The sequence below is a fragment of the Hemiscyllium ocellatum genome, chromosome 4, assembly GCF_020745735.1.
Source record: "Hemiscyllium ocellatum isolate sHemOce1 chromosome 4, sHemOce1.pat.X.cur, whole genome shotgun sequence".
In the NCBI taxonomy this organism is placed as follows: Eukaryota; Metazoa; Chordata; class Chondrichthyes; order Orectolobiformes; family Hemiscylliidae; genus Hemiscyllium; species Hemiscyllium ocellatum.
The window spans coordinates 107,019,977-107,035,529 of record NC_083404.1 but is presented as its reverse complement, the minus strand read 5'-3'; the positions used below and the strand labels follow the sequence as shown (position 1 = coordinate 107,035,529).

At 41.1% G+C, this 15,553-nt stretch overlaps 1 protein-coding gene across 1 annotated transcript in view; it reads right to left on the bottom strand.

Moving 5' to 3' along the window:
• Nucleotides 1-405: 405 nt before the first annotated feature.
• LOC132815482 (unconventional myosin-Id-like) overlaps nt 406-15,553 on the bottom strand; it is a 143,060-nt gene continuing 127,912 nt past the window's right edge. The window contains exon 22 of the mRNA XM_060824445.1: nt 406-1,698. Coding sequence (XP_060680428.1) covers nt 1,542-1,698 — 157 coding nt within the window. The 3' untranslated portion in view covers nt 406-1,541. The remainder of the gene's footprint in view (nt 1,699-15,553) is intronic.

The following is a 15,553-nucleotide window of genomic DNA, read 5'->3' as shown; positions in this document are numbered from 1 at the left end:
GAAGTGCCTGTTTCCACACTGTAGGGAGTCTAATCTAAAACACTGATGAGGACTTTAAGCTGAATTTGTTAAAGTTGGTTAATGATAGTATATTCATGGTGCTATCATAAGTTCCAGTCGAGGTGTTAAAGTCATAGTTACTTTAAACTTATCAGTTTTAGAAAAAAGGATTCTGTTGTTGGGTACTGTGTAAACATTTTTTAAAAATTTGTAGAGAGTGATTTGTGATTCATGGGATTATACTTTTACTGTGTGTTTAAAGCTCTTTGAATTTGTGTTGTAACTAAGTAATTTATCTTCATTTATTTTAATAAATAAGCTTCAGTTTTATAGTTAAAACAAACTTTACAACTTTACTGCTGTCTCAGTGAGAGGCCACCTCATTGAAACCATAACAAAACATGATCTATCAAGCCAGATTACAACCTGGGAGCTGAATTATCCAGTAATAACATTAGCTGAGAATTAAAACACCACTGTAACTGGCAGTGGGGAAACTCTATTATCTTTAGTTTAAGCAATAAAATCTTTGAATTCCACAATCGATTACATCCATATTTAATTAGGTATTTGCTGGAGACCTGATACTGTCTGTAGTCCAAAGGCCACAAAATCATATGATTTGTGGTAGCTATCTTAAAAGCTCAGGTCCATATAAAGTATCCATTGAAAGCTTATAATACGATATGTCTATGTTTATCATAGGAGGTAGGCAGAGGAGTGTGAAATGATACACTTTGGTAAAAGAATGATAAGAGTCAATATAAAGTAGAGGATACAATTCCAAAAAGAGTGCATGGACATGGAGGGTTCATATGCACAAATCTGGATCCATGGTTTCATCAACACGAGCAGAGTGTATGAATGCAGGAAAGTTACGTATCAAATGTGGACTCAGCCTTAACTGGAATTTTGGGTCTAATTCTGGGCACCACACTATAGGAAATATGTTAAGGATTCAGAGGTGGTGCAGATAAGATTTATGAGACCAATTTCAAGTGGTAAATTTTCATTGCTTGGATAGACTGGAGAAGCTTGGGTTGCATTTCTTACAGAAGGTTGAGAGGAGATTTGATGGATGTCTGCATAAATATGTGGGGTCTGGACAGACTATGCAGGGAGAATTATATCCCTTTAGTAGAACGGTCAGGAACCAGGACATACAGATTTAAGGTAATTGGCAAACAAGCCAACAATGACATGAGAAGAAAATACTTTTAAAAAACAGTGGGTAGTTAGGATCTGGAGTAGCGCCTGAAGAGAAAAGCATCATACAGCTGCAGGGAAGGTTCCCAGTGAGCTTACTCTTTCAGTCAGGGGACAGACTGGATGGGCTGAATGGTCTCCTGCTGTGCTATAACCATTTTATGGTTTGATTATATCACTCATGTATATGATCACCTGTAAAGTTTGAAAACTAATTTCCCAGGACAGAATATTTACCGGAATGGAAAGTACTTGAATAGTTTATTATATATAAAAACATCACAATAAAGACATTACTCAGTGTGCTGCAACTGAAATCCTTAGTCTCATGAGTGTTATATTCCTGGCCAGTACAATGTGAAGCCTGTATGATTTTTCTTGAAGTCGGGCTGTGTTTGTTCAATTCTCTCCTCCACCAACACTGTGCGTTTTTTACCATGCATGTTGCAATTGATTGGGTTGCTGACGTTGACCTGCAGAGGCATCTTATACCTGGAAAGATAAAAGAGGAAGCAATGAATGGTTAGAAAGAAATCCCTGATTAGAAATTTTGGAATTGAATGTATGGTAAATCTTGTGCTTCTAGTGCCTTAAATGGCAAAGTAAATGGTGACTTCTAATGCACAAAGGGATTTAGGAATCCGAGTTCAGGATTCTCTTAAGGTTAACATGTAGATTCAGATGGCAGTTAGGAAGGTAAGAAAATGAGAATGCAAGAGAAGGGATAGACTGCTGGTACTGTATAAAGCTTTTGGCATATTGTGAGCATATTGTGAGCGGTTTCTGGCCCCGAATCTAAGGAAGGGTATGCTGAAGGGGGTCCAGAGGAGGTTTGCAACAATAATCACAGGAATTAAAGGATGGATCCCCGGGACCTGGTCGGGTGTGCCCAAGAGCTGTGTGAGAAGCTGGAGAGGTGATTGCTGGGCTTCTTGCTGAGGTATTTGTATCATTGATGGCCGTGGGTGAGGTGCCGGAAGACTGGAGGTTGGCAAACGTGGTGCCACTGTTTGGGAAGAGTGGTAAGGACAAGCCAGGGAACTATAGACCAGTGAGCCTGACCTCAGTGGTGGGCAAGTTGTTAGAGGGAATCCTGAGGGACAGGATATACATGTTGACTATCCTAATCAGTCCTTGCCTTTCCAAATACAGAACTGGCTCAAGGGTAGAGGACAGAGGGTGGTGGTAGAGGGTTGTTTTTCAGACTGGAGGCCTGTGACCAGTGCAGTGCCAAAGGGATCGGTGCTCTACTTTTTGTCATTTACATAAATTATTTGGATGCGAGCATAAGAGGTATAGTTAGTAAGTTTGCAGATGACACCAAAATTGCAGGTGTAGTAGTGGACAGCAAAGAGGGTCACCTCAGATTACAACAGGATCTGGACCAGATGGGCCAATGGGCTGAGAAGTGGCAGATGGAGTTTAATTCAGATAAATGCGAGGTGCTGTATTTTGGGAAAGCAAATCTTAGCAGGACTTATACACTTAATGGTAAGGTCCTAGGGAGTGTTGTTGAACAAAGAGACCTTGGAGTGAAGGTTCATAGCTCCTTGAAAATGGAGTCGCAGGTAGATAGGATAGTGAAGAAGGCGTTTGGTATGCTTTCCTTTATTGGTCAGAGTATTGAGTACAGGAGTTGGGAGGTCATGTTGCGACTGTACAGGACATTGGTTAGGCTGCTGTTGGAATTTTGCATGCAATTCTGGTCTCCTTCCTATCGGAAAGATGTTGTGAAACTTGAAAGGGTTCAGAAAAGATTTACAAGGATGTAGCCCGGGTTGGAGGATGTGAGCTGTAGGGAGAAGTTGAACATGCTGAGGCTGTTTTCACTAAAGTGTCGGAGGCTGAGAGGTCACCTTATACAGGTTTACAAAATTATGAGGGGCATGGATAGGATAAATAGACAAAGGCTTTTCCCTGGGATCGGGGAGTCCAGAACTAGAGGTCATAAGTTTAGGGTGAGAGGGGAAGGATATAAAAGAGACCTAAGGGGCACTTTTTTCATGCAGAGGGTGGTATGTGTATGGAATGAGATGCCAGAGGGTGTGGTGGAGGCTGGTACAATTGCAACATTTAAGAGGCATTTGGATGGGTATATGAATAGGAAGGGTTTCGAGGGATAGGGCCAGGTTCTAGCAGATGGGACTAGATTGGGTTGGGATATCTGGTCGGCATGGACAGGTTGGACAAAGGGTCTGTTTCCTTGCTGTACATCTCTATGACTCTATCTATGAATGAAGGGCTTGTTATATAAGGAGCAATCGAGGAATTTAGATTTGTACTCAGTGGGCTTTAAAAGGATGATGGGGGGAACCTAATTGAAAGTAACAGGATATTGAGACCCTGAATAGAATGGATGTGAAGAAGATGTTTCCACTTGGAGACTAGGACATGACGGCACAACCTAGAACGAAGGGATGACCCTTTAGAACTGAAATGAGGAGGTATTTCTTCAGCCAGAGGGTCATGAATCTGTGGAACTCATTGCTGCAGAAGGCTGTAGAGGCCAAGACCTTGAGTGTATTTAAGACAGAGATAGCAAGTTCTTGATTAGCAAGGGGATCAAGGGTTATGAGGAGCAGGCAGGAGAAGGGGGTTGAGAAACATATCAGGCATGATCGAATAGTGGAGCAGACTCGATGGGCTAAATGGCCTAGACAAAAAGAGATTGCAGAAGGATGTAAGCATATGTGTGGTGAAGGACAAGGCAGATGCAATACAGTTCAGCAAAGTGCCCATTTTAGTAAATGGAAACAGAATTGTTATGAATATTAGAGGTACATTCACAGAGTGTATTCAGAAAGACTGAATATCCATGTATATGAACACAGAAATGAAACAGGTCGATATGGCAAGAAATTAGGAGGCAAATGATATGTTAGCTTTCATTACTAAGGAATTAGAGAAAAAGAATAAATATATGTTGCTACAATTATACAGTGTACCCGTGACACCACACCTGAAGTTCTGTGTGTGGTTTTCAGTCTCCTTGCCTGAAGAAGGATATACTTGCCTTGGAGGGAGTGCAACAAAGATTGAGCAGGGAAGGTTTTGGCACGAAAGCAGAGGATTAGTAGGCTGGGCCTATATTCCTTGGAATTAGAAGAGCAAGAAATGATCTCATTGAAACATAAAAAGATTTTAAAAAACTGTTTATGCAGCATTGCTTCAAAAACAATTCTCTAAACACACAGGACACTATTGTGTGATCTGTGCAGGAATATCCATTGATATCAAAATTAGGCTTAAAAATATAGCTATTAGCATTCATTAGTACTGCCATCCACCAAGCAATGTAGAAAATTGTATGTCCTGTTCATAATCAATTAACCCCTCCTCAGTCTGCTCTTGATCATGAATAAAACGATCGAAAGAGTCTCCAGGTTTATTCATTCACGGGATGTGAGTATCGCTGGCTAGGCAAATCTTAATGGCGAGGTACATCTTTAATGTTCAACTCTACTTGCCTTGAGAAGGTGTCCTTTTGATCTACTACAGTTTATATGGTGTAGGCACACCACAGTTAGGGAAGGATTTCCAGGATACATACCCAGTGACAGTGAAGGAACAGTGCTACAGTTGTCAGTCACGATGGTGTGTGACTTGGAGGGGAACTTGAAAGTGGTGGCATTCCCATGTTTTTGCTGTCCTTGTCCTTCGTAGATGGTGGTTGTTGCGGGTTTGAAAGATTCTATCTAAGGAGCCTTGCTGAATTTCTGCAGTGCATGTTGTAGATGGTAGACATGAATGCCAATGTGTACTACTGCTGGAGGGAGTGAGTGAAGTTTGTGTGCCAGTCAAGCAGCTGCTTTGTCCTGAATGGTGTCCTGATTCATAAGCATTGTTGGAGTTACACTCAGTTAGGAAAGTCAGGAGTATACCATCACACTTCTGATTGTGCCTTGTAGACAGTAGACAAGCATTTACAAGGTGAGTTATTCACCATGAAGTTGCCAGATTATGGTTTGCTCTTTTAGCGACAGTATTTTTATGGTTAGTCCTGTTTCTGGTAAACGACTTTCCCTTTGGCCCAACCAGTCCACGCTGACCCTCTGAAGGGTAACCCACCCAGACCCATTTCCCTCTGACTAATGCAGCTAACACTACGGGCAATTTAGCATAGCCAATTCACCTGACCCGCACACACTTTGGACTGTGGGCAGAAACTGGAGCACCCAGAGGAAACCCACACAGACAAAGGGAGAATGTGCAAACTCCACACAGACAGTCACCCAAGCTGGAATTGAACCTGGGACGCTAGTGCTGTGAAGCAGCAGTACTAACCACCAAGTCACCATGCCATACACTGATGAAAACCAAAGAACTATGATTTGATTCTTTCTTGTTGGGGATGGCCTCTGTGTGGAGTGAATGTTATTTGCCACAAGTCTACCTCAGACGGAATGGAGACTGAACCCCATGCCACTGTCCTAAATGTGATCCTTATATTAGCAGTCTAGTCAACAGATTAAACTGCAGCACCTCAAATCCCTAACTATAAAGGTAGGCTTAGCACCTCACTAAATCTGATAATGCAGCTGGCTTGATTTAAAAAAGGCTTACTGTGGGTGTTCAAAAAGACTTTACTACAGAGATCCTTTCGGGTCCCACAAAGGTAATCCAAGCCAATGGTAACCTGAGACCCCTATCCTTCATGTTGATAACCCATCCTATAACATTACAATGATGGGAGTGACAACTCTGGCCTATCTTGAGGCTTCTATCTGACAAGCAACACTAGAAAGTCTTGTTTCGTGACATACAACCTGTCTGCATGATTGAAGGGACGTTGGGGATTACTTCACTGCAAGAACAGGCAGCCAATCATACTCATATGTTGGTTAGTCAAAACCAACCCCGATTCCAGGTGCAGGAGGGGATTCAAGTTTCTTAAACAAACACATAGAGATTCTGGTGAAATGCATTCTATGTTTGTTTCAGATTTTGGCATAAACTGGTTGAACCAAAGGGTCTGTTTCTGTGCTGTATGACTTTATGATTCTCAGTGTTTATCAAAAAGTGATTATCAAAAGAATGAAGTCGAGATTGAAGTTTGTCCGTCACTCACATATTCTTATAAAATGTGGATTTAAAAAGAAATCAGCAACTGACAGGAACAGGAACAGAAACAGAGAGAGAGAGAGAGAGAGAGAGAGTCAAAGACTTAACTGTTTCTCTCTATAATGTGTTCAGAGAATGGGTTTATTCAGATAATCACAGGGCCTCTTGGTCAAATTGTCCCTTAGGTTCATCCAAGGCCGCCTTTGCACAAAAGAAGTGCTGTAACATTCTGACTCTTCCACTACTGTGCACCCTGCTTTTCCTCCTGTTCGTCTCAAAGAAAAGAGTTAGCTTCTGTGCAATCCTACTTAGACATGATAGCATGCTATTGCCACAGACAATTCTTGAATTCATCAGGAGCCTAGTTGCTGTAGAAGCCTTGGCTAATGCATCATTGCAGAGCATGTCCCAAGGTTCACAGTTTGACTGGATCTTTCCCTGTATTTGGGAGCTAAAATCAACATTAAAGGCGTTGGGCAGAGATTGGCGCCTTTGTGACAGTTTTAAACTCTAATTGCTGAGTTCTGTGTTACAAGCACTGGCTCACAAGAGAAGCTACCTAAGTTTCTTTTCTCATCTCTTGAAGGCATTGAGTCTTGCTAGTGTTGTGTTCCCATTCACCCAAATTCAAACAGAGTAATGGGGATATGAGCTTTCAGAACTCTGGATGGGGGAGGGGATGCTCAGATAATATGTCAGTGCTCGTTGAAGAGAATCAGCTCAGAACACAAGGTAAAGTCTCACAGTGACAAATACCAGGTAACATACCCTAAAATTAGAGGCAGATGGTGCAGGATTGAAGGCTGGAAGTATTCACACAGAAGGTTGTTGAAATCTGTCACATTCTTCCTAAAAGGCAGTTGCTGCTGGTTTAATTTTAATTGATTGATATAGAGGTTGATAGATGTTTATCAAATTATTAAAAGATTTGCAGAAAATGATGGTAAATGGAATTGAGATTAGCAATGATCAATGCATATGGAAGAACAGATCTATGGGTCTCAATTGTCTTCTCCTGCCCATATAGTCCAGTCCCTGACATTGATATTAGGAAATACACTGAAAGGAGAGAGCAATTTGGGGGATGCATGTGATAATATCCCTGGACTAGTAATCCAGAAGCCTAATACAATGGGGGCATGCGTTTGAATCCTACTGTGGCAGATGCTAGCCTAATGGCAACCATATAACCATTAGTTATTTTTATAAAACTCATCTGATTCATGAATGTCCTTTAGGGAAGGAAATCTCCTGTTCTCATCTGGTCTGGCCTACTTGTGACTTCAGAAACACAGCAATGTGATTGGGCAATTGGAGATGGACAATAATGCTGGCCCAGCCAGTGACACCTACATCTCAAGGATGAATTATATATAAAAAAAATCAGGTAGCAACAGATTGAGATAAGATCAGATGTTTTGAAAGCTTTAGTGTGGCAACAGGCCCTTCAGCCCAACAAGTCCACACCAACTCGCTGAAGTGCAACCCACCCATACCCCTACATTTACCCCTTCACCTAACACTATGGGCAATTTAGCATGGCCAATTCACCTGACCTGCACATCTTTGGATTGTGGGAGGAAACCGGAGTACACTCACACAGACATGGGGAGAATGTGCAAACTCCACACAGTCAGTCGCCTGAGGCAGAAAATGAATCCGGGTCTCTGGCGCTGTGAGGCAGCAGTGCTAATCACTGTGCCACCATGCCGCCCAATGGTTTACATTCAATGAAATTAATTAGGTATTTTTCTAAACCACCTGTCTGGAGACATTATGACATGGCTCTGGAACAAGTGGGCTTGAATCCAGACCTCCTGGCTCAGAAGTAAGAACACTATCATTTTGTCACAAACACTCCGTTCAATGACATTAATTAACTCAACTTAGGCAATGGGTTGAAGCTGACACACATCAGTTCTCCATAGTTTATTAAAACACCCAACAACTTAGATATTGGAAAAGCCTATGGTGTTTCCCTTTAAATTTGGTAGAAAGAATGAGGAAGAACTTTTATTCATATAGTACCTTTCACAAGCACAAAATTCCCATAAATTTAGAAAATTACTTTCGAAGCATTGAGGCCTTCAAGAGGAGAGAGAAGCTTGTAGGGTTTCTTTCAAGGTAATACCTATCATATAGAATCCATGATGTGGAGCTGCCGGTGTTGGACTGGGGTGGGTAAAGTCAGAAGTCACATGACACCAGGTATTAGTCCAACAGATTTATTTGAAATCACAAGCTTTCGGAGCATTACTTCTTTGTCAGTCCAATGAAGGAGCAGCACTCCAAAAGGTTGCGATTTCAAATAAACCTGTTGGATTTTAACCTGGCATCCTCTGGCTTCTGACATAGAGAACCTATAATTAGTGACTAAAACTGACAAATGTCAGCAATAAGATAATAACCAGATAATTTATTTGCGTGATTTTTATTCAGGAAGAAAAGCATTGGCTGGGATACGAAGGAGAGCTTCTCTGTTCTTCGTCAAAGGGAGCCTTCTGAATAAACGTTTGCCTGTGTAGCATTCCATCGGTCTATATTTTGTGCTCAATTCTCTGGAATGGGCCATGAATGCACAGCCTTCTGACTCAGTGGTGAGACTGCATATGTTTAGCTTCTTTACTCTTTGGAGTTTGGAGTAGAGAGAATCAAAAGAGTATGACATGAAGTTTCCTATGACATTTATACAGCAGGATGGAGGGGAAGGTGATAAACTCCTGCCTTTCAGCCATGCCATTGTTTGGATAAGATGTTAAGCCAGGCCTCAGCCTGTTTGGGTGAATATAAAGATCTCAAGGCAGGATTGAAACATCCAAAGCTCTCTTGGCTTCCACCAATACTATCAAACCACCCTCTATTCCTCACAAACTACAAGCTCATTGTTATTTGTGGGATATTTGCAGTATGAAATATTACATTTCCTTACCTACAGCTTAAAAGTAAATTATTGTATGAAAGGCTGGTTGAACTTTTGGAAGAAAGTATTAACGATAATGTTTTCACATGTTAACAAATATGTGGCACACTGATGCAGTCAAAGACATTTAAGTTACCATCTCATTTTTAAATGGGCTGTATCCTTGTCAACCCAATCATTTAAGAACTCAAAAGAGATTTGTAAATGCTTATTGTCAACAATGGGATATATTTCCTGTTTGCTGGATCTGATTTTCTGTTAGATTTAAAGTAAATTAACTGAAAATCTTGTAAATGGTTAATAAGACTTGTGTCTTCTCAACTTATCAAAACTCATGGACTCTTACGCTGGGAGCATTCAGGAAAATACAACTAATATAAATAGTTCTTAAAAGAATGAAATCTGAGAAGGACTTGGGTGGTGCTTTATGTCTACAACATTTTGTTTCCCCACTCTTGGCTGAAATCCTCCCAATACAAAGTAAATGGAATATGTCTCAGGCTACATTCACAGCCTAATATCATCTTAACTTGAATGCTCACCCAGCAGATTCTTTAATCAATGCTGAATCTCACCCAGGAGAAATTAAAGAGTTTAAAGGCTGTATTGGTTTATTGAAAATAAAAACAACACAGAAAATGATGGAGAAACTTAGCAAGTCTGGCAACATCTGTGAAAAGAAAAACAAAATTTACATTTCAAGTCAATATGACTCTTCAATATTATTTTACCTACGCTGGGTGAACCAGTATAGAGTGAACATTGTTTAGTATCTAATATGTGCTGTACCTGCCCCAGGGAGCATTTGACGTAAATAGCGTGGAGCATGCTTCCACCTTCAACACCTCCTGATGCTGCCTGGCTTGCTGTGTTCTTCCAGCCTCCTGCCTGTCTACCTTCTTCTGTACTTAGGCTATATTTCTAACCTACTTTTATTTCTTACTTGTTACTTTATAAGAACTGTAATGTTAAACTTCTGACTTATTTCTTTATTTTTCTATTCTTCACCTAAGATTTTATACTTACCTACCTTTGTACCTAAGATGGCGCAATGAATGGTGACATTGTAAACTTTTCATGGTACCTCTGTATCTCTGTACTTGAGTACATAGAACAATAAAACCTAATTGTAATTCTGTCTAAGCATAGTAATTGTCAGTGTATCATGCTTTCAATAGTTTACATACAGTGTGGAAACAGACCCTTCAGGTCTACACTGACCCTCCGAAGAGTAACCCACCCAGACCCATTTCCCTCTGACTAATGCACCTAACACTATGGGCAATTTAACATGGCCAATCACCTGACCTAGACGTCTTTGGACTGTGGGAAGAAACTAGAGCACCCAGAGGAAACCCACGCAGACACAGGGAGAATGTGCAAACTTCAGACAGACAGTCGCCTGAGGCGGGAATCAAACCTGGGTCCTTGGTGCTGTGAGGTAGCTTTGCTAACCACTGAGCCACCGTGCATCCATTTCTAAGATCAAGCATCTTGATAAGTACCAAGGAAAACATGACATCTTTAATTAAGGGGATTGCTTTGCATCCTGGATATTTAAATAAACAACATCAAGAAAAAGGGATTTTGGATCCCCATGAGATTCCCTTCCACACCAGCATTTCTCTGGGTACTAAATGAATTATTGGTTTAATTAAATAGCTTATTGACAAGAGAAGGATCATGTTCCCACTGGAAGCCTTCAATATGGCACAATGAATTTGACAATAAAGGAATGAACAAATTGCAGATTTAAAAAAAAAGCTCTTGATCACATTTTCAAGTTATCCCAGCTGATTAATCACCAGTCTGGATATAGTAATGTGTTATTGAGTAAGCAATCAAGCAAGATGTCAGTTCAGACTCCACCATGGCAATTCATAGCATTGAAAACAACTTGCTCACTTCCAGATAAAAGGCAGATAATTATAGGAAAATTGCTGGATTGCTTTAAAAACAGACAGCTTGATCACAAATGCTCTTCAGCAGAGGTTACAATTTAACACTGTTCCTGGCCTGGACAGCGTGACTGCAACGTTATACCTGGTAATTGAAACCTTAAGTATTTGGGGCAACAATAGCATTGGGGGATGGGGGGGGTGGGGGTTCCTCTTGTGGTGTAGTGGTAGTGTTACCATCTCTGGACAAGGAGGTCCGGGTTCAAGTCAAGTAACGACATCAACAGGTTGATTAGGAAAATGGGTTAAAAAAGAAACAAGGAGCATTGAGATTCTTGCTTCCATCCCAAGAACCAATTAAAAAATAAACTGTTGCTGTACAGGTGGCAGTTTATGTATTTTGAGATACCACAACAGCAAATTGTTTTGTTTTGCATGTGCTGGCTAAATAACGAATGTTGGCTAAGTGAATAAAATGAGTGGAGTAAAACAAAAGCTCAGTTTTTTAAAAAAAATTGCTTTGGACATATGACTTTGACCCGTTCTGTGCACTGATCTGTGCTGGTCTGAAACATTGGGCCTCCTTTGTTTAAAACTAGAGGAGATGATGTCAGAGACAGCCTTAGAAATAACAGCTTGGTGTTCAATGGTGGGGAGGGTCATGATCCAGGGAGAGAATAGAATAGAATAGAAATTTCTTGTCAGGCGTACTTTTACATGAAAAGTACAGTACAGTGAAAAGTTTCATAAGTCGCCCCACCATGGCACCTACATCAATGAGAGAAGTCATAAATAATAATTTTAAAAGTATAATGAAGACAGTGGATCCTGGGATGGGGAAAAGCCAATTAAGGAGTGATGGAATACCCTGAAGACACAGCCAGGGTGAGACAGCCACACTGGGTCGCTGTGTCCTCCTACTCTACTGCCATCTTGAAAAAAAGAGATAGAAGGAATTGTAAGAGAGTTGATGATCTGCATGGCACCAATCCTCCTTTTATTTCCCCTATTTATGAATCAACTACTGAAAGCTAAGCTGTTATTTCCAGGACTGTCACTGACATCAACCCATTTGAAGCTTTTACCTCCACAGCTTCCCACCTCAGTCTCTCAACCCCGCTCTGACTGCTTCTACCTCCTTTCAAAACCCTACAACAGGACTGCCCTGGCAGATCCATTGTTTCAGCCTGTTCCAGGCTTACTGAACTTATTTGTTTCTATATTGCCACTTTACTTCTTCCCCCTCCCTGACCTTGTCTAGTCTCTTCTTGTTTACATTCGTAATTCTTCTGATATTTTAATCAGTTCTACAATTTCCAGCTTTATGACCAAAGCTGCCTCCTTTTCACCCTGAATGTGTGTATCCCAAACTACAGGAGGTGATGTTGGGAGCAGTGGAAGCTGAGGGGTACAGAGGTGAGAACAACCATTGTTTACTTTCTTCCCTGCTTGGGAGGGACCTCTAAAGACTTGACATGAATGTGACTGTTATTCATTGCTAGTGATTGAAGCCATCACTTGGTTTTGGAGTAATGTTCACACCTTATAAACCTTTCCACACCTCATCCAACTCATCGCTGACTCCATAGTGATCAATGTGATTTTTCTGAACTGCTTTCACATACTTGCAAGGTTTGAAGAATTTTTTTTTCAGAATTTATTTTCACTCAGCTTGGTTTAAATATCTCACACTTTTGACAGGAGATTGCATTGCTTTGGGAGGATTTTAGGAATGATACTCCAAACATCATGAAAGTAAGGCAAGCTTTTTGTACTCACTGGACTATTTGTGCCTGTCGCACTCGTTTATTTTAACAATCCATTACTCAGCCTGCATACTGAAATACGACAGAGAGAGTGTAACTATAGTGTTTGCAATGTTTAGAAGAGGGAGTGGAGGTCTCCAGAGCTTCAGAATGAGGAACTGGAGGAGATGAAGGCTAGAACCAGTGATGCTACCTTTCCTACACACAAGCTTTTTCTGACAGAAAGAAGCATCTCCTCAAACTCTCTCTACATGTCTCTCTTGAACCATGTCCATTACACCAGCTTTTTAAAGGAGCTTATCTCTGTTGACTGGCAACTGTTGCCTACGTTCAGAGAAAGGAGCCAACATCTTCCTCAACAGACTGCTGATGTTAAATAAAAATCTGCAGCCGTCTGTGAGAGACTCAGAAGGGGGGAAATTCTCTTCAGGCCTAGGATAGGATTGATGGATGTAGAAAATTATATCAGGTCAGGCAGCATCTGAGGAGCAGGAAAATGGACATTTCGGGCAAAGGCCCTTCATCAGGAATGATGAAGGGCTTTCATTGCTGAAGGGCTTTTGCCTGAAACATCGACTTTCCTGCTCCTCGGATGCTGCCTGACCTATGACCTATGTGCTTTTCCAGCACCACTCCAATCTTCACTCTGATCTCCAGCATCTGCAGTACTCACTTTCACCATAGTAAATTATATTCCTCCTCTTCCAGTTGTTATTGCTGCTTCTTGGTTACTTTTCTGAAGATGTTGACCTCTGCTGGGACATGGGTCTCAGACATGCTCTGAGACACTAACATCAGAAGGCACCTTAACTTATAGAGGATGTCACAAATGAACAAGCGTACAAAAAAACCAGAGAAGACCAGCTGTCTAAGTCAAGGTTTTGCATCTAAACAAATAATAGTTCATTGCTCCTGACTAACCAGCATTTATATTATTTAGCTGAGGCAAAATGAAGAGGTTAACAATATTCTAGGCTGAAGCCTTGTCTGGAGCATGCCTGATGGAGCCTACAATCAGTGATCAATGATGGGTACATTGGCGAAATTAATTGTTCCATAATCCAGGCACACAAAGTCTCTTGAAACGTCATCAATGGCAGAAATTATCTAATTTAGCTCTGAGACACTGGGGCTTCAAGGGAATTTTAAAAATACTTCGGGAATTAGGCATCACGGATCAGGCTGACATTTCATCCTCACCCATAACAGCCTTGGAAAGGTGTGAGCCTTCTCCTCAAACTGTTCCTTGCTTGTGGAGCGAGTGTGTCAATAGTTACATTAGGTAGTGAATCACAGCCAAGTAGTCCATCCCATTTTGCTTTTGTTATTCTTCATAATGATTCCATGCACTGAGTGACTTGCCTAGATTTGTCAATGGGTAAATAAGAGTCTACCACTTAGATAAGGGTTTGGAGCTACATATATGCTGGATTGGGTGAGATTTACATAGAAATTAACAGGAGTACACAATTTGAACCTTTGAATCTGCTCCACCATTGAGTCATAGAGTCAGAGATGTACAGCATGGAAACAGACCCTTCGGTCCAACTTGTCTATGCTGACCAGATATTCCAACCCAATCTAGTCCCAGCTGCCAGTACTTTGCCCATATCCCTCCAAACCTTTCCTATTCATATACCCACCCAGATGCTTTCTAAACGTTGCAATTTGTACAAGCCTCCACCACTTCCTCTGGCAGCTCATTCCATATACGCACTACCCTCTGTGTGAAAATGTTGCCCCTTAGGTCTCTCTTATATATTCCCCAGTCACTCTAAACCTATGCCCTTTAGTTCTGGACTCCTTCACCCCAGGGAAAAGACCTTGTCTATTTATCCTATCCATGCCTCTCATGATTTTAAAAACCTCTATATGGTCACACCTAAGCTCTGACGCTCCAGGGAAAACAGCCCCAGTCTGTTCAACCTCTCCCTATAACTCAAATCCTCCAACCTTGGCAACATCCTTGCAATTTTTTTCTGAATCCTTTCAAGTTTCATAACATCCTTCTGATAGGAAAGAGACCTAAATTGCACACAATATTCTAAACGTGGACTAACCAATGTTCCGTACAGCAGCAACATGACTTCCCAACTCCTGTACTCAAAACTCTGTTCAATAAAGAAAAGCATACCAAACACCTACTTCATTATCCTTAACTACAGAGGGTGTCACAAATGAACATGCGTACAAAAGAAGAGAAGACCAGCTGTTTAAGTCAAGGTTTTGATAGGAAATGTCTATTTTTGTTGCAGTTTCTAGGTCTCCTGAATCAGATATGAATTGTCATGTCAGACTTGCTAGGCAGATATCAAATGTATGAGACAACATTCCAGACAAGCCTAAAGGTAGAAGCTTACTGTAACAATCAGAAATAAAATCAGAATGAAAGCTTTGCTCCCTCAAAGGGTGTGAGCAGAAATAACTGCAGCAAAGTTCTCAATCTCATTGCTAGGACAAAGAGGGAGGGAACTTGAAATAATTTTTCCCAAAAAGAGAAAGAAGACAGGTTTCTCTCAGAATACAGGAAGACCAGTGTAACTAAAATAATGTTGCAATATTGCTTGAAGGACATTTTGGAGCATTACATGAAAAGATTTACCTTTGCAATTACGGTGATAATTGCTGGAGGGGACTATATGGTAGTCATTTTGTGCCAATGTGACTCCACAGGTAGATGCACGAGGGCAGGAAGTTTACCC